Genomic DNA, 22,403 nt, shown 5'->3' on the forward strand with positions numbered 1-22,403 from the left:
CCTGTTAATGAGGGACTTCTTGACTAGCCAGACACATCTGGGCAGCGCACTTTCAAATGTTTTTATTATTAGAGGTGAAAAGACCTACCAAATGCCTCAGGTGTTTAGGTGCTGCTTTTCCAGTCTCTCTCCCAATTTCTTTGTCATGTCAGTTGCCACTGGGAGATCCAGGGTGTCTAGGGTTAGCCATTCTATACCTGTTTGCAGGGTAGTGGAAAAGGATAGATGCCATGAGTCAAATTCTGCCATACTTACTTTTGGAGTGGTGGTTGTAGAAGCTTGTATTTTGAACTACTTCTGTTCCACTTTCAACCTAAAGAACAAAGTTAAAAGTAATAAATTTAAACACACTAACCAGAGAAGGGAACCATTTAAGAGGAGGGATCTGTCATCCATTCTGATTGATTTATCCTATCTGCTGGAAGGGAGGCCTTTTATCTTGTGCCTGCCAGATACCACCTTGCTAGCAAGATCTTTCATATATGTATTGTCACCTATCTAGAATCTGTCACCCTGGCCTGCAATTGAAGTGTGAAACATTGGGAGTCAGTATTTGCCTTGTTGAGGTTTATTCACCATAATTTGTTGGGAAATCCACAGGTCTGCCCTGACACAGGAGTAGAAAAAGTTTTTCCCCTTTCTATCACGAATTTTAAATTCATGACTCTTTAAAATTCCAAGTCAATTAAGCATTTATTTATAATTTTGAAATCTGTGTATACATTCTAACAATGGTTGTATGTAGTCACGGCTAAACAGAACCCTGAATTCAGCTCCTGGCAGGTAAGAAAAAAGGAAATAACTTTCAAATGTTTTTGTTTTAAAAGATATTTATTTTGTAATATTATAAATACTTGAATTATAAACATTTTTCTTTAACAAAAAAAAAGCTTCAATTTATCTTTAATGGCCATTTTAACGCAAGCCTTTATATTGCAAAAGTAAAATTTAGAAGTGCTAATAGTAAAGTCCTAAGTGTCAGACTTTATTTTTCTTCTAGTTTGTAGTACTACACTCTGGGTAGGACAACTAGACAAAAGAACAACTCAGCAGGATGTTGGAAGTCTTTTAGAGGAGTTTGGCCCGATTGAATCTATAAATGTGAGTATAAATAGTGAACTACAAGCAAAGGTCATGAGAGGCCTTTGTTATAAAGAGGCCTTTTATTTATAAACAACTCATTTATTTAAAACAACTTTTTGTTTTAGTGTTCATTCCCAAGATCAACACTTACCTTTTTCTCTATACCATCATCTTTTTTGAACTATTGCCACTATTAGATTTGTGGAAAATATGAAGCGGTTGCTACAAGACACTTGCGTTTAAAAGCACCATTATTCTTGGGGTTAACCCAGAAGAGAACCCCAATTTCATGAGCACCATGCTTTGTCTTAGGAGACCCAAGTGAAAGATGGTGGATGAGGAGCTTGCTTTGATTGTGTGGAGACCCCTTGATTGCAGAACCTTGTTTATGTAATATTCTGCTAGTACACTTTTCTTCCCCTTCCTTTAAGCTTACAGCAGTCTCTCTTAATTTTTTTTTGTTATTTTGATACAGCTTATGGTCCTACTAGCAGTGAAACTTAAAAAAAAATAAAAAACAAAAATCCATAATTTGGCTGTAGTTTCTCTCTGCTACCTCTAATTCCTCAAAACAAATTAGAGGTAGCTTTGTAAAATTAGATTTTAAAAAATGACTATTCTTAAAACGATTACAACCATTTGAAGAGAGAACTGAAAACAGAGGTGTAGGTGGCAATTTGTAGTTTGTAGAAAAACAAAAACAGAGTGCTTATGTATTGGAGAAAAAAGTCTCCTGCAACCATTAAAAATGCCATGATCTTGGAGTTAACTTACGTATATGCTATTCTCAGCCATATTCAGGATGGAGTACTTTTCATCAGCATGTTCCCTCACATGGAATATCTACATTGTGGCATAAGCACTTGCCTCCTTGTTTACCAGGCTACATTCTCTTTAAACAGGAATTTTAGATGGATAAATATTAATGTCTGTCTTGATAGTAGATATCCTTTTAAACTAATAATAAGTATTAGATCTGTTTATGCCCTGTAACTCATCCAGAGGCCTTCCTGACATGCAAGACTGTTGTTTCAGCGTACTTCTGTTTAATAATACATTGGTTACCTTTTGTTTTACCAAGTGTAGCAGCTTAAATAATGTTGTTCCTGTACATGTTGTAACAGATGATACCGCCTAGAGGATGTGCCTATATTGTAATGGTTCACAGACAGGATGCTTACCGTGCCCTACAAAAACTGAGCCGAGGCAACTTCAAAGTCAATCAGAAATCTATAAAGGTACTACTTTGAAAACTTTTATAATAGATTCAAACAGTTTTAAAACTTACCGTAATCTTTAAATTTAATATTTTATATATAGCATGACGTTCAGTAACTTAGGTGAATGCCCTACTTAGTTTGGTTATTGGTGAGAATTTGGTATATGGAAATTGATGGAATTTGGATCCTTTCTTCTCTTCCAGGTCACTAACAAGGGTTTCTCTTAAGCTGATAAAAGGTGCCTGTCTTAAATTCCCTTTGTCTTGTAATCATTTTGGAGAAACCCTCAAAGAAAATAGAGTACTAAATAAAGTGAAGCTGATTCAGTAGTGGCATTCTTTCTTCTGAATCAATATTAAATCAGTGACCCAATATCGTTTTAGAGAGTTCGGTGCTGTCTTCTTGAATGACACCGAAATGAAGTGCTGACCATTTGGGATCATTTAAAATAAATCAAAATCTTATAGCATCTTTTACAAAATACATAGAAGAATTAGCCCAGACAGTCTGATTAAATTCCAGTATTTATAATTGCCTAAATTTCTCCTGCAGCTACGGTTGGACACAGTATCCTTCTGTTGCTTCCTGACCTATGTTGTGATGCTGAATGCTGTTTAATTTTAAGTGCATATTTTCTGAGTACTGAACAAAAAAGTTAAAATGCAGTTGGGCTCTGACCTTTTTTTTTTTTCCCCCCCCTTAAGATTGCGTGGGCTTTAAATAAAGGAATTAAACCAGACTATAAGCAGTATTGGGATGTAGAATTAGGTGTTACCTACGTACCGTGGGACAAAGTGAAGCCTGAAGACCTTGAAAGTTTTTGTGAAGGAGGAATGTTGGACAATGAAACTCTTAGCCCAGGTAAAATACACAGATTTTTTTAAATCATCTTCAAATGAATTATTTTGGGTTGATTTAACTAGAGCTGTGAATGGTTTGTTTCAATAGAAATCTGTTATTTACAAACATGTTAATATTGATTGTATAGAAATATTGTATTTGTCTTGACCTAAACTATACGCATAGACTTCTGTATGTATACACGTGTACTGAAAATGCAAGTTTTGTTAAGTTTATAATAAGAAAATAGTGATAGATATCGTGGTAAACCGCTTAATGGGAATTACCAAGTTCTGGCTCAACACAAGTGCTAATGATAGCTTTCAGTACTAACTGTTGTGTTTTAAGAAGTGCATAAAACAACCATGTGACCAAAACTTATTTTAAAGTTGGAAGTTATTGTGTCTGTATTTGTGAACTGGTGATATGGAACACTAGACTATTGTTGATTTTAACAGTTTAGCCATTGATGTGTGTGAGAAACTTCAGTGGCCGATCAGTGTTATTTCAACATTCTTCATTGTTCTATCCAATTTTTAGCTAGCTCTGGGTCATTTTTCTCCCAAATAAATGCTTTAATAAGCAAAAAAGCCAAGAATACATTAAAATGAGCGATAATATGTGAAAGCTTATTCAGAGATAATCTGGGATAGACTTCACATTGGGTTTACTCAAATTTTTTTACTTACAGTAGCCTAAGTGATTTCAGGCATTTTGCATCATCTCAGCCACTATTTCAGTCTCATCTCAGTGCAGCATTTCTGTTGATAGCAAATCAACACTTGTGTTCCATCATCAAGAATGGCATTCTAAATCTCTTGTCTTTTCTCTTGCTGTTTTATTCTTTTTTGGGTTTAATATCTGGACTGTTTCTCCAGGTATTTTTTTGCCTCATCCATCTTGCTTTTTTCTCTGCTGGTTTCTAAGGCCTTGGCTACACTTGCAGCTGTACAGCGCTGTGAGGTAAACCTGTCTTCGTACAGCTGAGTAGGGAAAAGCGCTGCAGTCTGTCCACACTGACAGCTGCCAGCGCAGTGGTGTGGCCACACTTGCAACATTTGCAACTGTGTTGGGAGCGGTGCATTATGGGCAGCTATCCCAGCATTCATGTGGCTGCAATGTGCTTTTCAAAACGGGTGGGGTGGGGTGGAGAGAGAGTGCTTTTTGGAGCATGGCTAATCTTCACATTGGCTTTACTTAGCAGCAGTCGATAGTGACTAAATATTCATACTCTTTCAACTGAACTGGCTTCTGTTTATTTCCTGTAGAGTGGAAAGGAATTTCTAAGAAATCTGAAAATGAAGTAGCTCAAAATGGAGGTGCAGAAACTACACATAATGAACCAGTGTCACCTATCCCTAAAGCATTGCCTGTTCCAATTCCTGTTCCCATACCGGCACCTATAACAGTACCTCCTCCACAGGTGAGATTGTTTACTCGTTTCTCTCCATTTGCTGCTGGATAGCTGCAACTAGAAACATATTTAAATCACAGTTCAACTTGTCAGTTCATGAATTAATCGTAGAGATGGAAGGATGGGGGAAACAGAAGTCACAGAGTATCTGAGGTAGTGTTTAGCCTTTTTTTATTCTGGTATGCCTGTCTAATAACTGGTAACCCTGGCAGTGTCTCTCACATATAATCTTCTTTTCCCACATCCAGCTTCTACCTGATACCAACTGCTTGAATCTTTTTTTACAAAAAAAAAAAAAGCAGTGCAACTTCAGCCTAGTCTCACTTCCCAGCTGAGCACACCTTAGCAAAAAGCAACTGGTCTGATCCTAGCTGCTGAACTAAGTCTCAATGATAGTTACAAAAGAACTTTAAAAATCACAGAAGATGGAGATGAGGTATATGTGACGGGTTGGATCACGGAAACCCCCTTGGGAACTGCCAACTGATGTGCCAAGACTACTACTGCCCCTGCTTTCCCTGTCAGCTCAGGACTCCAGCACTCTGTCTTGTTGAGCCAGACACATCCGTCTGCTCCAAAACCAACCCAGGGTCTGAATTATGTGCCCCAAAGCTGCAGACCTAACTGAAAGCAGCCTACAGAAGTGTTCCTGTCTTTAACACTCAGATGCCCAACTCCCAATGGGGTCTAAACTCAAATAAATCCATTTTACCCTGTATAAAGCTTATGCAGGGTAAACTCAAATTGTTTCCCCTCTATAACACTGATAGAGAGATATGCACAGCTGTTTGCCCCCTCTCCCCCCCAGGTATTAATACATATTCTGGGTTAATAAGTAAAAAGTGATTTTATTAAATACAGAAAGTAGGATTTAAGTGGTTCCAAGTAATAGCAGACAGAACAAAGTGAATTACCAAGCAAAATAAAATAGAACACGCAAGTCTGTCTAAGAAACTGAATACAGATAAAAACCTCACCCAGTAGAATTTGAACAAAAATTAGTGTTTTCGATACTTCACTGAGTTAGCCTTTGAGTACTTCACTAAAAGTTTAGAAAAATCTATTGTTATGGTGCAGTAATGCTGCTTCTTTGAGGAGTGTCCCTATGGGTGCTCTGCTTCAGGTGTGCATGCACTGCATATGCCTTCAATCCGAGACTTTCATTAGCTGTGTCAATTCAGCCCGTGCATGCACCCTACACAACCTCATGCCCCACCCCAAGGCTATAGAGGGCTGCCTAGGTGAACCAACCATACTTCCTTCTCAACTGCCTTGGCCTGAGATGGAGCTTTAGTATGTCCACCTTGAGCGTGCTTTGGCTGTTTTTTTCTCCCTGATTATTTAGTTTAGTTTTTTAGTTTAGTAATTGAAAGGATTCGTTTTGTTCCTCTGTCCTCCCTCTGGAGAGATTTCCTTTCCTTGGAAGGGCATGCCAGGCTCACCAGGGTTCAAAGTGTGCTTTCCTTGCTGGGAAGCCATCCCTGTTAGTGATCCTGACAGTCACTGTAACAGTGGATGCATCCCTGTTGGGAGGGAGAGCTCCAAGGCAAATGGTCACTTCAAGAAACCAGTCTTCACATCAACCTATTGGAACTCAGGGCAGTCAGGAGTTCCTGCCTCTCATCAGGGACAAGTCAATCTGTGTCATGCAACCTACAAGTAGGAATGAGATCTCCTCTCTCTGTGCGCTAAAGCAATACAGCTTATAAAAAGGCAGCCAGTCGTGAACCTAGGGAGCAATGAACCGAGAAGAAGCAAACACAAGGAGTTTGCCTTGGAGCTCTCCTAGGGAGAGAGCACAGAGTTTTTGCCTTTCAGGCTTCCGGAAACAATAAAAACATGGTCTGAAGAGGCTCTTGATACATTACAAGGAAGAAAATATGGGTAGTAAGGTATCAACTATTGTGACCTGCACAGGATATGTTTGGTTTTCTCCTGGAGGATAGAAGCGACTTCAACTGTATGAAGTGCAAGCCAGTCTCCTTACTGGAAGAAAAGGTTAAAGGACTGGAGGCCCAAGTAGCGATCCTGCTTTGCATCAGAGAAAATGAAGACTTCCGGAATAAAAGTCAGGATTTGGTTCTGTAGGCACAGCATTCTGAAGAATCAGAGAAGGCAGTGCAGGGGGGACTGAAGAGCAGTGAAGAAAATTGGCAGTGTGAGACCTCCAAAAGGAGGAGGGGAACTGGTATACCTCCAACACAGAGGTAAGCAACCATTTTCAAGCTCTCGGTACAGGTACCGCTGTTGAGAATGCCTTTGAGTAATCTGAGGGAATGGATCAGAAGGAGACCCCTCTTGACTGGAAGGCATGAGATACATTGTCCTAGGAATAGGGGTTCCACTACTATCCAAGTGGAGGAGAAAGGTGGTGGTGATCAGGGACTCCCTCCTAGGGGGAATGGAGACATTCATCAGCCATCTGGACTGGGAATCCCGAGAAGTGTGCTGCTTGCCTGGAACCTGAATTCAGGATGTGACAGAGTCTGCCGAGACACATCAAGGCCTCGGACTGCTACACCTTCCCATTTATCCGCATCAGTGATACCGCCAAAAATGACCTTGAGCAGATCACTGCAGACTACTTGTCTCTGGGAAGAAGGATAAAAGAGTTTGGAGGGCAAGTGGTGTTCTCGTCCATCCTCCCTGTCAAAGGAAAAGGCCCAGGCAGGCACCATCGAAACATGGAAGTAAATGCGTGGCTACACAAATGGTGTCAGCAAGAGAGCTTTGGTTTCTCCGACAATGAGCTGATGTTTCAGGAAAGAGGATTACTGTGCTGGGATGAGCTCCATCTATCAAATACTGGGAAGAGCATCTTTGGTCATTGTCTGGCTAATCTTATAGGGAGAGCTTTAAACTAGATCTCAAAAATCTGGCCAATGCGCATCTAGGCTCAAGTAATGAAGACAAGGGGAAGGGGCTAAATTCTGGAAAAGAGATCAGAAATGACAACTGCATTAGAGGGGCAAGAAGAAAAATAGGGCAGTCTGTGAAGTATCTTGTGATGCCTGTATATCAATGCAAGGAGTATGGGAAACAAGCAGGATGAACTGAAGTCATGGTATGTGAAGAAAATTATGACTTAATTGGCATCACAGGGACTTGGTGGAACAACTCCCATGATTGGAGTACCAGCATTGGGGGATATAGCTTGTTCCAGAAGGATAAGTATGGGAAAAAAGGAGGTGGTGTTGAACTGTACATCAAGAATGTATACACTTGCTCCAAGGGCCAAGAGGAAATGAGCAGCAGTCCTACTAGAGTATCTGGGTGAGGATAAAAAGTGAAAAGAATAGTAGTGATGTTACGGTGGGAGGTATTATGGACCACCAAATCAAGAGGAGAAAGTGGATGAGGCATTCTTCAAGCAGGTAATGAGATTAGCTAACAACATGAGCTAGTATTAATGGGGGATTTTAACTTCCCTTGTATCTGTTGGAAGACTAACAGAAAAACATGATATGTCCTGAAAGTTCTTAGCATGTATAGGGGACAACTTTCTGAATCAGAAAGTTGAGGAAACAACTAGGGGGTCATCCATTTTGGATCTGGTTTAGACCAACAGGGATGAATTAGTAATGAATGCAAAGGTGGTTGGAAACTTAGGAAGAAGTGATAATGATCTGATAGAATTCAAGATCTAATGGAAAGGAGGACATGAGAAGAGAAAAACAAGGACACTGGGCTTCAAAAAGGCAGATTTCAACCAACTCAGAGAAATAGTAGGCAAGGTCCCATGGAGAGACCAGTTAGGAAGAAAAGAAGTTGAAGAGGGCTGGCAGTTCCTTAAAGATGTAATACTAGAGCAAGGGTGGCCAAACCATGGCTCGCAAGCCACATGTAGCTCTTTTACAGTTGAAGTGCTGCTTGCGGAGGCTCCCCCCACCCCCCAATTCTTCACCTACCAGACATTGGTGGGGGGGAGCAAGGGGCCTTCTGCCCTGTGACAGGGTGGTGGGATTAGGGGCTTCCGCCCTGCAGGGCATGTCTGCCGGGGCTTGAGCTGGAGCCCCAGAAGGCGCCTCCCCACATGGCAGAAGCCCCAAGCCACGACAGGCACACCCAGCTCTCAAACTTCTGAAGATTATCATATGCGGCTTGGAGGGTCAGTAAGTTTGGCCACCCCCGTATTGGAGGCTCAACATCAAGCTATTCTAATGCAGAGGAAAAATAAGAGCACAAGAGACCAATGTGGCTGCACAAGAAGCTTTTCAGCTATCTAAAAACCAAAAAGGATGGATACAGAAAATGAAAGGAAGGGGTATGTCACTAAGGATGTATACATATAAATAGCACAAGCACATAGGGACAGAGTCAGGAAAGCCAACTCAAGAAATAAGTTACAACTGGCAGGAAATGTTACAGACAACAAGAAGGGGTCCTACAGATGTATCAGACAAAAAAGAAAAATCAGGGATGGTGCGGGCCCGTGAAGGTGGTGTGCTGGTAACAGATAAGAAGGCAGAGCTGTTCAATGCCTACTTTGCTCCAGTCTTCACACACACAATAACTTTGCTAGTCATCCAGTCACATGTTATCATAGACAATAAAGGGGAAGAGATGCAGATTGGGATAAGTAAAGAACATGGCAGAGATCTTCTGATTAAATTGAATGAATTCAAGTCAGCAGGGCCTGATGCTATTCACCCCAGGGTCTGAAGGAATTAGCTGAAGAAATCTTGGTGCCACTGGCGATAATATTTGCAAACTCATGGATGACAGGAGATGTCCCGGAAGACTGGAGAAGGGCTAATGTAGTGCCCATCCTTTTAAAAGGGGGAAAGGAAGAACTGGGGAACTATAGACCAGTCAGCCTGAGCTCGATACCTGGGAAGCTATTAGAGCAATGAATAAAGCATTCCATTTGCAAATACCTTGATGATGAAGGGGTGATCACTAGCAGCCAGCATGGATTTACCAAGAACAAATCATGCCAAACCAGCTTGATTTTCATCTTCGACATGGTAACTGATTTGGTGGATAGGGAGAATGCGGTGGACATAATATATCTGGAGTTCCTCAAGGCTTTTGACACAGTCCCAAATAACACTCTCATGAGTAAGCTGGAGAAATGCTGGCACTGTAGACCTACCATTAAATGGATACATAATTGGTTAAACAACTGCAAAGAGTAACCATTAATTGAATGATGCCAGATTGGAAGGAGGTCTCAAGTAGGGTTCTACAGGGATCTTTTCTGGGCCTGGTGTTATTTAGCATCTTTATTAATGACCTGGATATAGAAGCATATTGATCAAATTTACAGATGCGACAAAGATGGGGTGGTTGCAAACCCTTTGAAGGCAGAACTAAAATTCAAAGGGGTCTTGATAAATTGGAGAACTGGGCTATAAATAACAAAATAAAATTCAACAAAGACAAATGTAAGGTGCTACACTTAGGGAAGAACAGATCACAACCTCAACATGAGTCAAAAATGTGATGCTGTTGCAAAAACAGCTAATGCAATTTTGGGTTGCATTAACAGAGGCATAGCATGCAAGTCACAGGAGGAGATAGTACCACTCTATTTGGCACTAGTTAGGCCTCATCTGGAGTACTGTGTCCAATTTTGGTCACCGCTGTATAGAAAGGATGTAGAGAAACTGGAAAGGATCCAGAAGCAAGTGACAAAAATGACCAAAGAGATGGAATGCAAGCCATATGAGCAAAGGCTGAAGGAACTGGGTATGTTTAGTTTGGAAAAGAGGAGATTAAGGGGAGACATGATAGCAGTGTTATGCTATACAAAGCACATGGGATCTTTTATAGAGAAGAAGGCAAATACGCCGCATTTATTGAAAATACAACAGTTAGCATATGCTTTACACACACACTCACACTCCTGCCAGTTGATGTTTATAGTTACCAGTCTGTTGTAGCTCGAGTCAATCTAATGGCCTGTTAGATTGAGCACGAGTGTGGAGCTGGGCTGTATCGGTCGCGATCCGATGCTCCGCGGCTTTGCAGGACTGAACCCATAGTTCCATGGCAAAACACCCCAGCTTTATAGTTGTAAATTTCCATTTGAGTCCATGCATTTTTGCAATGTCATCCTGTCCTTAAGTGGTGGTAATCTTGGGGTTTTCTGCTGTTATCATTTGATGGTTATTGTCGAGCTTCCCATCGTTATCTCCTATTTGTTGTCTCACCTTCGGGGGTGCCTGCCTCACTTCTTGAGGTCATCAATGCTGCTAACATGTTTAGCATCGGATACAATGGATGTTTTCTGATTGTTTCCTGGTCTTTCCAAGTCTCTCACTTTTTCTTGATCATCTGGACATTTGTGATGGCATCCACACCTTAACTTTTCCTGAGGCATGCATTCCTCATTCACACAAACAATCTCTTACAGAAACCTTCAAAGGTATACAGACAGCAGTATTTTATATTCAGCAGAATACATTGTAAATCAAGCCTTGCTAAATCTTATAACTAAAACAATTCACATTGGGGCTTCAGTCCCTCAACATTCCTCTAATCTCCTTAACATAGATACAATACAAGATCCTGTCTCTTACTTACTAAAACCTTAAAACAAAGAAATATATATTTAACTAGAGTGCCTAATTTGTAATACATATAGGAAACCATAGTAGACATTATAACTTATCCTGGATTGTTCTGGTCTGTCATTCCTTTCTGCTATTCAAAAAGAGTGGCTGGGCAGGATGAAATCAAGTCATAAATTAATTCTCATAGTACAATTATAAAATCCTGCTCCTTACAGCAGTCTTCAAATACTTTAAAGGCTGCCATGTGAAAGATGGAGAAAAATTGTTCTGTCTTGCCACAGAGGGCAGGACAAGAGACAATAGGTTCAAACTACAACATGGCAGATTTAGATTAAATCTCAGAAAAAGCTTCCTAACTGTAAGAACAATATGTCAACGGAACAAACTGCCCGAGGGAAGTCATGGAATCTCTTTCGCTGGAGGTTTTCAAAAAGGGGCTGGATAGCCATCAGTTTAGACCTACAACAAATCCTGCATCTTGGCAGGGGGTTAGACTAGATCAGTGGTTTTCAAACTTTTTTTCTGGCGACCCAGTTGAAGAAAATTATTGATGCCCGTGACCCAACGGAGCTGGGGATAAGGGGTTTGGGAGAGGGCTCTGGGCTGGGGGTGCAGGCTCTGGGGTGGGGCTGGGGATGAGGGGTTTGGGGTGCAGGAGGGGGTCCGGGTTTGGGGGGTGCTCAGGGCTGGGGCAGGGGATTGGGACGTGGGCTTACCTCAGTTGGCTGTGGTGCAATGGGGATGCTAAGGCATGCTTCCTGCCTCTCCTGGCACAGCGGACTGTGCTGTGCTTTGCCCCGGAAGTGGACAGCAGCAGGTCTGGCTCCTAGGCAGAGGTGTGCTGCTCTCGCCTGCAGGCACCGCCCCTCCCTGCCCCCCAGCTCCAGAGTGCGGAGCCGGTGCTCAGGGCAGGGGCAACGTGCAGAGCCTCCCTACCTAGGAGCTGAACCTGCTGCTGGCTGCTTCCGAGGCACAGCAAGATGTCAGAACAGGTAGGGACTAGCCTGCCTTAGCTGGGCAGCACCGCCGACAGGACTTTTTAATAGCCTGGTCTGCAGGTCTGACCAGAGCCGCTGCGACACAGTGCCTTGCATTCCGTGACCCAGTACTAGGTCATGACCCGCAGTTTGAAAACCACTGGACTAGATGACCCTTGCGGTCTCTTCTAACCCTATGGTTCTGTGATTCAAATGTTCTTTTGTCAAGTTTTAAAGTACAAACTGTTTTAGTAGTTAGTGTCCACTAGTTAATAATAGTGGTATTTGGAAACTCATTGTTATGCAATGGACAACTTACCTTAGTTGAAATTTTTTTCTAAATCAATGGAGTCTAAACTTTCTTGTCTGAGTATCAAACATATTTAAAAAGGACTAGGGCTACAATCAGTACTTTGAAGCAGATTCTTTGCCTTTTTCCATTCCTTTCTAGCAGCGGCAGCTCCAGGGACCAGCGCAGCAAGTGTGTGCCTGGGGTGGCAAGCTGCTGGGGGGCGGCCTGGCGTTCGCTCCGAGGGCGGCAGTCAGGCCACCTTCGGCAGCATGCCTGCGGGAGGTCCGCCGGTCCTGCGGCTTCGGCAGCAATTCGGCGGCGGGTACGCCAAAGGCGCGGGACCGGCGGACCTCCCGCAGGCGCGCCGCCGAAGGCGGCCTGACTGCCGTGCTTGGGGCGGCAAAAAAGCTAGAGCCACCCCTGCTTTCTAGAAAGTAGATACCACCCAAAAATCCACCATTGGTCAGTAACTGCATGTAGTCTTCCAAATGACCCATTAGAGATCTTTTTAGGTCTCTCAATTAATGAGGCAGCCTTTTTAAAACTTAAATCTTCAGTATGTTTTAGTAGTATCATGGCTATTACTATTGGGAATTGGGAAAAGAAAATGCTCTCCCCTTATTACTTGGTGTAATATACTGAGAAAGTTTTGTTTCGCTTATGTTTGGGATCTAGTTTTAATAATGAAATTAATGCATTAAATTAAAACTCAACAAAGAGGACAAACCTCTATCATATGTAAACATCAGAAGTCCTTTTATTTTAATTTTCAGATAAAATACATTAACCAGATGTAATGAATGAGATGTTGATTTACACGAAAAATTCCAGTGAAAATGTCCATGTACACTAGCAGGAAATACAGAAAACTCTCATAACACCTTTATGAAAACTGACTAACAACTGTATCTAAGAAATATAACCAAAACAATACACACAGCAGGAAGGAAATGTAAATTAAAATTAACTTTATAACATTTTAAAATAGGAAATATTATGTTGAGTCATATTTCAGGCAGAGTCTACACTTAAATGAAAATAAATTCAAGTCCGCTCTGAAAAACAAAATTATATTTTAAAAAAAGTTGTTATGAGAATGGTGGGATTGGGTTGTATGTTCCTATCAATCTCCATATCAAATTTGCTTATTTTATGGCAAAAAGACATCATCTCTGATAGCTCATGCAAACTCAGCTTAGGATCTGAGAGTTGAGCTGGGTCTTCCCTTCTTGTCCAATTGCCCTGTTTCATTCATTCTCTCTGAAGCACCTGGCATTGGTCACTGTCGGAAGACAGGATGCTGTAGTAGATAGACCATTGGTCTGACCCAGTATGGTGGTTCTTATGTTCTAAGGAATACAGTTCAGTTAAATCAAGAGTTATCATGGGTCTCCAGTGCTATTAGGAGTAAAAAAATACCTACTCAGATGCGACGGAATCCGTGACCAAATCGTATCCGTATTTATAAGGTGCCATTTTTATCTAGTCACTTTTCAGAGCAGAACTGCAGTTTAATGTGATGGTGTTCTGTGTGTTCTCCAGTGTTTGAGTAAAATCACAGCCATCTGTGATCAGTTTCAGTTTTGACAGTAAATTTGTTACTTTGTCTTGTCTAACAAAGTAAGCACAGCAGACTATTTCTCACCAAATGCATGTGGTTTTGAGGCTAACTCTTCCTTCCTCCTCTGTAGGTTCCACCACATCCATCGGTTCCACCACATCCATCAGGTCCACCTGTAGTTGGTGCACTTCAGCCGCCTACTTTCACGGCTCCTTTAGGGATCCCTCCTCCTGGGTTTGGCCCACCACCACCTCCATTTTTGCGACCTGGATTCAATCCAATGCATTTGCCCCCAGGTATATTAAGTACTTCCAGAGAATATACTTTGATTTAAACTTATAACCATTAAAAGTGTCTGCACTAAAACATGATCTAAAAGTACACAGTGTTAAAATTTGTCAATTTTTGTGTTTGTTCATATAGGTTTTCTTCCTCCTGGACCGCCACCTCCTATAACCCCTCCAGTATCTGTTCCTCACACTCCAGGAATAAGCATCCCAAATTGTAAGTGTGTGTGTGTACATTGATTAAGGGGACTATAGAGAGAAGGAATTAGATGTATGCAGGAAAAATTACATCTAACTTTTCATATATTAATGTAATTGTTCCTCAGCTACTGTGGCTGGCATAAATGAAGACACTACAAAAGACTTATCTATTGGAAATCCCATTCCAACTGTGGTTTCTGGATCGAGAGGGAATGCTGAAACTAGTGATGGTTCCAAAATATTTGGGACTGTTCCACCACCTGTAGCACCTACTAACATACCTCCACCTGTCACCCAACCTATTTCACTTCTTGGTAAGTTCATTTTTTATTGTTTGCATATTTTTCAATTTATGCTCAGTTTGTTTAAGAAACAGGGTGGTGGTTGTTGGTTTTTTTTAAAGTAAACTAGGAGGTTTATGCTTCTTTCCTTGTTATCTATTTAAAATTTATGGGAAACTAAAACAGTTCAGAGCAAGCTGTGTACTGAAAGTTCTGTCTTGTTTATGTATGGCCAGTACTGGCCTTTTTATACATTTGGCTTGGTCTAGAACAAGCATTTAAACTTTAATTTTGTCTTCTGTTTCCTCATAAATGAAGACCCTATGTTGTTAATCTAATTCTAAATCTTGAATAAAGTTTGGGACTGACTGACTCAGTCTAATGTTTAGACTGTTCCAGCAAATATGTACACTCATCCAAATAAGACTTTTAATTTAGCAATTAGCTTTATGACATCCAGGTGTTTGGTCATATGGCATGATCTGTGCTCTAAGCTCGAATTTTGTGTGCATGGAGGAAATTGTACACATGCATTGAAAGAATGCTATTTTCCTGAAAATAAATTTTAAAAAATCTGAACAATTGGTATATTATTTTTGTCTACAAAAATGGTAATTTTATATATATTGTCTTGACCTAGCTCTGTTGTATGCAAAAGCTTTAGTAACTGCCTGTGGTACATGATCTCTTAAGTGTTAAATCTTAATAAATATTTACATTATAGAAGAAGAGATTTGAAAACATATTAGATTTGTACATACCAAAGTTGGTTTACTTGATTATTTATTTATTTTTTAAGTACATGTGAATACATGCAGATTGTAAAGGCAATTTAGTTTTCTACGGGTATGTTAAGAATGTCTTTCACATACCCCTTACTTGTTTCTTACCAGTATGGGTCATTTTATCACATATGCACTCAAAAGTCTGCTCTAATTTTCAGATTGATTATAATAAAATAAAATACTTATATTGCAGCAAACCATCTTTTAAATTTGGTTGTGGGAGTTTACAAAGAAGAGCTTGGCATGAATGATATAAAAGGATAACATTATTTAGTATAGTGTCCAGAAATTTGCTGAGTGCGTTACAGAAGTAGAAGGACATGGACCTTACCCTGAAAAATCTCATAGTGGACATGGTGGCCAAGATATTTAAAAGTGATTAGTGATTTTTTTTGGAGGCCCCCACTTGGAAACTCAAAAATTGAAATAACTTGAAGAGACCTGATTTTCAGAAAGTGCTGAGCACACACCCTCTGAAAATGAGGCTGCTTTAAGGTGCCTCTAAGTGGACATTCAAAATCAGCGTTCACTTGTGAAAATCTAGTCCAGTGTGACAAGTGGGGGGATAACAAACTGTAGGGAAGGTGTGGCTTGAGAGAGGATGGTGGTTATAGTGATAAGATCACTTGGTTATTCAGTCAGGCATGTGGACATCTTGATGTCTCGATTTTTTTTTTTTTTTAATAACTTGACTCAATATAAAAATGTGGGTTTTTTTAATCTGTTTGGTAATTGTACCATAATGTAACCTAGATCTTACTCAAAACAATTAAATTTATTAGAGTATTGTACTGTTTGCTGTTTGACTTTGTATATAAGGGATTTTATTTAGTGAGGTGAAAACCAACTTCATAAAGGAAAATAAATTCAAGTGACATTGTCAGCTTTTAAAAAAAATCAAAACATTTCTGAATCTTTTTAATTGCTGTGTTTACATGTGAAAGAGCTTAGAGAAATAGACTGAAAATTTTTTCTCCATTTTTATCAGTTTAACTTCATACATGGACAGTACTTGGCATACAGGAAAAACTGTGATGCTGATCTTACAGTCAGATTAGTTTATTCCAACATTCTGGATATTTACTGAGTGGGGTGGGGGGAGAAGCATTTTTTGAAAAGTGATTGTAAAAGCAGAATTTTTCAAGCAGGCTTGTTTCAAGTACTATACCTGTCCCTACTTTGCCACTACTAAAAATGATTATTTCAAGTTGATAGGTGTCCCTTTTACATTAGAGATTATATATACCAAGGAATTATGCAAGAACATGCAGATGAGACAAAAAACATCGCAGGAACAGTAGAAATAAATATATACAAAGAGATGCATGCATTTTACAAATTAAAAGTCAGAAATTAACATCCTTGTTGTATTTACTAACTGAAAATCAACTGAAATTCTCGCATCCTTAAAAAAGGAATATTCAAAGTGCATTACCCCTAGAGCAGGGGTGGCCAACCTGTGGCTCCGGAGCCACATGTGGCTCTTCAGAAGTTAATATGCGGCTCCTTGTATAGGCACCGACTCTGGGGCTGGAGCTACAGGCGCCAACATTCCAATGTGCTCACTGCTCAACCGCTGGCTCCACCCCTTCCTGCCCCCTAGCCTGAGCCTGCCATGCCCTTGCTCCTCTCCCCCCCCCCCCGAGCCTCCTGCGTGCCCCGGGACCGCTGATCGGGGGGGACGGGGGAGGCACTGATTGGGGCTGCCAGTGGGTGGGAGGCGCTGGGGGGTGGTGGGAGGGAGCTGATTGGGGTCTGCTGATGTATTACTTTGGCTCTTTGGCAATGTACATTGGTAAATTCTGGCTCCTTCTCAGGCTCAGGTTGGCCACCCCTGCCCTAGAGGGTTGAGTTCAGTACTGCTGTGTGAGAGAACCAGACCTGGTCTCTTGTTCACTAGACTAGCAAGAGACTGGGTGGGAAGCAGAAATTGTTCTCCTTCACTTAGGATAGTAAAGTAGAGTGCCTTGCATAACTCTTCTGAATTATTATCAAAATGGGAAGGGTATTAGAAGATAATACAACAGGCTGTAAACAGTTACCTGCAATTAGCTCTCCATTGCCATGGAGAGAAGCAAGCAAGGGGCATCAAACACCTTGGACAATAGAACCTTTCATTCTTGAATATGGGGTGTAGCTATTTGGAATAGACATTGACAAATTCTACATGAAGCCCCTGTCCAGCTTCTTCTGGGCCATGAGGTGGGCCTTCAAAATTGAGAGAAGTGGGGAAGCAAATAGATGGAAAGATTTTCAAATCTTTCAAGAGCATCATGAAGGTCCATCTGAGGAACTAGGGGTGATCTGGGGTGGGGGGGGTGGGAAGGAGGAGGGAAATGATCTTCAACGATGTGGACAACATAGAAGAACATATCTCAGCCAGTGGAATTTAAGGAAAGAAGATTGTTCTGACAAGATGTTCATAAAAGTCTAACCCTAATAATCTTGCCTGGGAATACTTTAAATGTAATCTGTATAAAGGCAGGGTCTTTCTTCTAATATTTTTGTAAATTAAAATGAAGCTTATTTATCTGTTTGGTTTACAAAAAACATGTATTATTGTATATAGAGTTCTAAATGGACTAATTACTGTAAGCTTCCTTATGCTGTTTTACAGTGATGTCATAGTTACGTTTTGTTCTGTCACTCCAGTCACCTATCCAGTTCACATCTGCAGTATAGTTCCCTTCTCAACAGACACAGTTTTGGTTCTGATTACCTTTACAGTCACATTGTGTCTGAATTTTATGTACAATATTAATTTCTGAAAGGACCTTTTTGTGCACTGTGAGTCTCCATAATGATTTGAACTACCTGAAGATCTTTGGTTTTAACCAAATAGTTCACCTTCAGATGCACAGATTATTTCATGTAGAAGATACAAAAAAGTAGTCTTGGAAGAAAAATTGATACACAGCCCTAATTCTAGTAGCAGTGTGTCATTGTACCACTGTGTTCAAGTGCTGATAACTCAGCTTCAAAATGAAAAAATACATTTTTTGGTGTGATGTCTACATATGAGAGCAGTTTTTTAATAATTTTAACAACCAATCACATTTAATATAATTCTTCAGTTTAAAACACCCTTGACTTTTTAGCCAATACAGTGGCTAAATATTTCCACCTTTTCAAAATATCTTTTTTGGAATGGAACATCCAAAGCACTGTTTATTTCCCCAACATTAAGTGAAGTTTTACAACCATGTCAGGGTGGCTTTAATTCAATGGATGCTCCTGATCATATCTACTTTCATGATAGTATTCTCAATCTGAGCAAGACTGTAGAAACACAACTTCACTTTGATGTTTTTGGTCTCATCCAAACTGCTCATAACATAACTTGGGATGTGATGTCATAAGTTCTCATATGCAAAGCAGATTTTTAGATCCTGCCAGAGATTATTGATCTGCCTCCTGCAAGAAGTGGTGGTCTTGACTCACTAGGTGGTACTTTATTATTGAACAAATGCTCTAGCTTTAGTAGGCATGTCACTATTGAATATATGTTTGAGATGGATGTTAAAAGGCTCTGACCTGGCTTTTTTTATGCTAATTGAGATACTGTGTCACACTTGGTATAAGTAGAAATCTTCTGGTGACCATCAAAATTCCAACTCTGGCACTTGCATTCTACCCTAAAACAAATTTTGCTATAATCAACTTCCTGATAATATTAAATGTGTGGTGCATATCTCTTCTCTCACCATCTGCCATCCTTCTGTGAGGTAACTGCATGTTAGTGTAATCTATGTTAATAGAGAAAAATAAAGTAAAACACTCTGAGAAAAGATAACACTCTATTTTGAGCTAAATCGAAGCAGTGAATGTGTATTACAAAGTGGCAATTAGGAAAGGAAGTTTATGGGCTATTTTTAAAATTTACACTGTGCTGGTGACATAACTGTACTGCTAGACTTTTTTTGTGATAACTCATTGTTACAAAAATACAATAAACATTTTATTTTTCTCCTTAATGTAGTAGCAATACCAACTCTCAAGACAAGTGACCAAATGAGAAGTCTAGTGGAATTCATAGAATATTAGGGTTGGAAGAGACTTCAGGAGGTCATTTAGTCCAATTCCCTGCTCAAAGCAGGACCAACACCAACTAAATCATCCCAGCCAGGGCTTTGTCAAGCTGGGCCTTAAAAACCTCTAAGGATGGAGATTCCATCACCTCCCTAGGTAACCCATTCCAGTAAGGGAGGGAGAGCTCTCAAACACCATTCCTGTAATTGAACTCTACCTTAAATCAGTCACATGACATGCTTTGATTTCACTAACAAATGTTTTATAAAATCAATAACATAATTTATATATTGGTAGCCAAAGCTTGATACGATAACCAAGATTTTTAAAAAATGATGCCTAAAGTTAGGCTCTGAAGTTTGTATTTGGGCACGTAAATAAGTACCATGATTTTCAAAAGTGCTGAACATTCAGCAACTCCCATTGGCTTCTGGGGAAGCTATTGAGTGCTTGGCACTATAGAAAATCAGACCAATTATTTTGGTGCCTAAATATGGACTTACAGCCTAAATTTAGACTTTAAATCTTGGCCTGTGTTAATGGATGCGATAGAAAACTGAGAGAAACAAAACTTCTTGGTTTCAGACATGAACTCAATCTTGAAAACACAAGAAGCTATGTCAAGTGAAATTGTGCATAAAATTATAATAAAGGAAATAGTGAAGTTGGGAGGAAATGACTGTTTACATCATTTAGAAATTTTTGCCGTGCAGCACCATTTTCATGGATTTCATGACAGTATTTAACTTTCCAATTTTATGGTGAGCAGTGTTAAGATCTTATCAGAGATTTGCAATGCAAAATCTGATAGTTGTTGGAAATTAAACATTTTGAAATCTTAGCAATAGCCTCCACCTTAAACATTTGACCAGCTGATGGTCTAACAATGTCCCAGAATTTTGAATCTCAATATTTATATGTCATCCTAACAGATCTCCAGAAGAGGGTGTGTTTTGGAGCAAAAATGGATAAAGTTACACTGGACTTTGGACTGAATATTGTCCAGAGTTTGGTTTTTAAAACAAATGTAATATTTTTCAGCTACTTCAGAGTTACAAATGCTAAACCTAACAAAAGAAACATGTGGATTTGTAAAAACTGCTGGGAGGAGATGAACAGAAGTGGAATTACATTGGCCTAGAACTCTAGCTTTATCATTCATTACAAGTATATTAAAATGACTATATTAACTGTTTTAGTATATTATATCTGACAAACCCTGGACTAAAGCTGCTTATACAAAACAAGGCAATTACAGCATTTTGAGGCATAGCTCATCTATGAATGAAGTCGAGTGTCACAAAAGCAGCTTTTGATACTACGTGTAACACTACTTTACTGAGGCAACATCCATGTTTCTTGTTGAAGAACATATTTCAAATACATTTTATTGCTGAGCTCTTTGTGTTGTATACTTTTAAAAGCTCCTGTCACCTTAGTATATATTGCTGGTAAAAGCTATGTAGGCCATTAATATTTTTTGTCCATATGTGTTGCATGAATGAAACCTGACTCTCACATATTCCTCATATAATAATGGCAATTAATGTCTGTTATGAGTACAAGCCATGTTCTAGCTAAGAGATGCAGAATGAAGCATGTAGTTAACCCATCTGGAGAGTTATAAATGGCTATATGTAATTTAAACCAATTATTAACAAAAAATTTACAATAAATTTGTGTAGTTAAGATGTAATTTATGGACTTTAGGCTTAGAGTAAAATTAGTCTAATGCTTGAGTCAATTCAGTAAAGAAATTCTATAGCCTAACCTTGTATGGTGCAAGGCTAAAACATCCAAGACGCTTCACTTACAGTGAAATCTATTCAACTACTCTGGGATGATGAGTTGGTCCAAGCTGGAAAGAAAGGAACTTGCTGACCGTTTTATGTTCTTACACCGTGAGAAGACTGAGGGTGGGATAGACACCACTGCATTTTCAGTGTGCGGAGGATGAGAAATTAATGAGCAACCAAGACTTCAAAAATGGAATTAATTTTTTTCTTGTCATATTAATGTTTCTAAAGTTTGTTTCAATGTACTCTCATCTGTCCTATGCCAAATATAAACCTAAGGCATCTACCTGCCTTTTTAAACTCATTACATCACAGATTTAGGTTGTTTTTTTATTTGTCACATTTATTCTCTATGCAGGAACTTTGCCTCACAATATAAACAACCAACCATAGACTACACAGAGATGCTGGTTTTATGGCTCATTACAATAATTTGTAGCACACACTACTGCCTGCTAACCCTGAATTGCGCACTTCATTTTAAGTGGTCCCAAAGAAGAGCTTAGTGAAACTCAAAAGCTTGTCCCTTCCACCAACAGAAGTTGGTCCAATAAAAGATATTACCTCACCTACTTTTGACTCTCAGGCATTCTTTGACATTTAAGAAGAATAAAATATGTATTAGCATGTATTGACTATGTGCTGAGCATTGTACAAATATGAGAAAATGGAGTCTCATGAGCTTAGTTTGTTCATAAACCAGATCATCATAGGCACAATTACAAGAATGATATGGTGAAGAGGTTATCAACGTACCCTTCTTTGGGAGACAAAAAAAAAAACACAACTCAAGCTAGCTTTTACTGGTGGATTCTTTATCAAGCATGTCACAGAATCAAACTCTGTAGTTAAAGTATCTGGTTGGAGAGGAAGGCAAGAAGATGGACGACCGTACCATGGACCAGTACAACAGCCAGCTTCTTTATCATTCCTGCAGTAGACTCTTGCTATCTAGAGCCTTTAATATCCATGCTATAAGCAAGGAAGATACCATAGTGCTAGGTGTCAGAGATGGATGACCCTAGTTCCAAGGAATTTAATCTAAATTTAGTTACCATAACTGGAAACAAGACTGTGGGTACTGTGAGATGAGAGATTGTACTTGGGAAAGCATTACAC

The 22,403-nt window shown here is 39.8% G+C and overlaps 1 protein-coding gene across 2 annotated transcripts in view; it reads left to right on the top strand.

Annotated features, from left to right (window-relative positions):
- LOC113406609 (SR-related and CTD-associated factor 4-like) overlaps positions 1-22,403 on the top strand; it is a 72,806-nt gene that overhangs the window by 47,185 nt on the left and 3,218 nt on the right. For both annotated transcript variants that reach the window (XM_026652247.1, XM_026652252.1), the window contains exons 13-19: positions 1,001-1,101; positions 2,208-2,321; positions 3,008-3,164; positions 4,412-4,566; positions 14,036-14,201; positions 14,329-14,409; positions 14,519-14,707. In XM_026652247.1, coding sequence (XP_026508032.1) covers positions 1,001-1,101; positions 2,208-2,321; positions 3,008-3,164; positions 4,412-4,566; positions 14,036-14,201; positions 14,329-14,409; positions 14,519-14,707 — 963 coding nt within the window. The remainder of the gene's footprint in view (positions 1-1,000; positions 1,102-2,207; positions 2,322-3,007; positions 3,165-4,411; positions 4,567-14,035; positions 14,202-14,328; positions 14,410-14,518; positions 14,708-22,403) is intronic.

This window comes from Terrapene carolina, unplaced genomic scaffold (assembly GCF_002925995.2).
Source record: "Terrapene carolina triunguis isolate 2854851 unplaced genomic scaffold, T_m_triunguis-2.0 Scaffold31, whole genome shotgun sequence".
NCBI lineage: Eukaryota > Metazoa > Chordata > Testudines > Emydidae > Terrapene > Terrapene triunguis.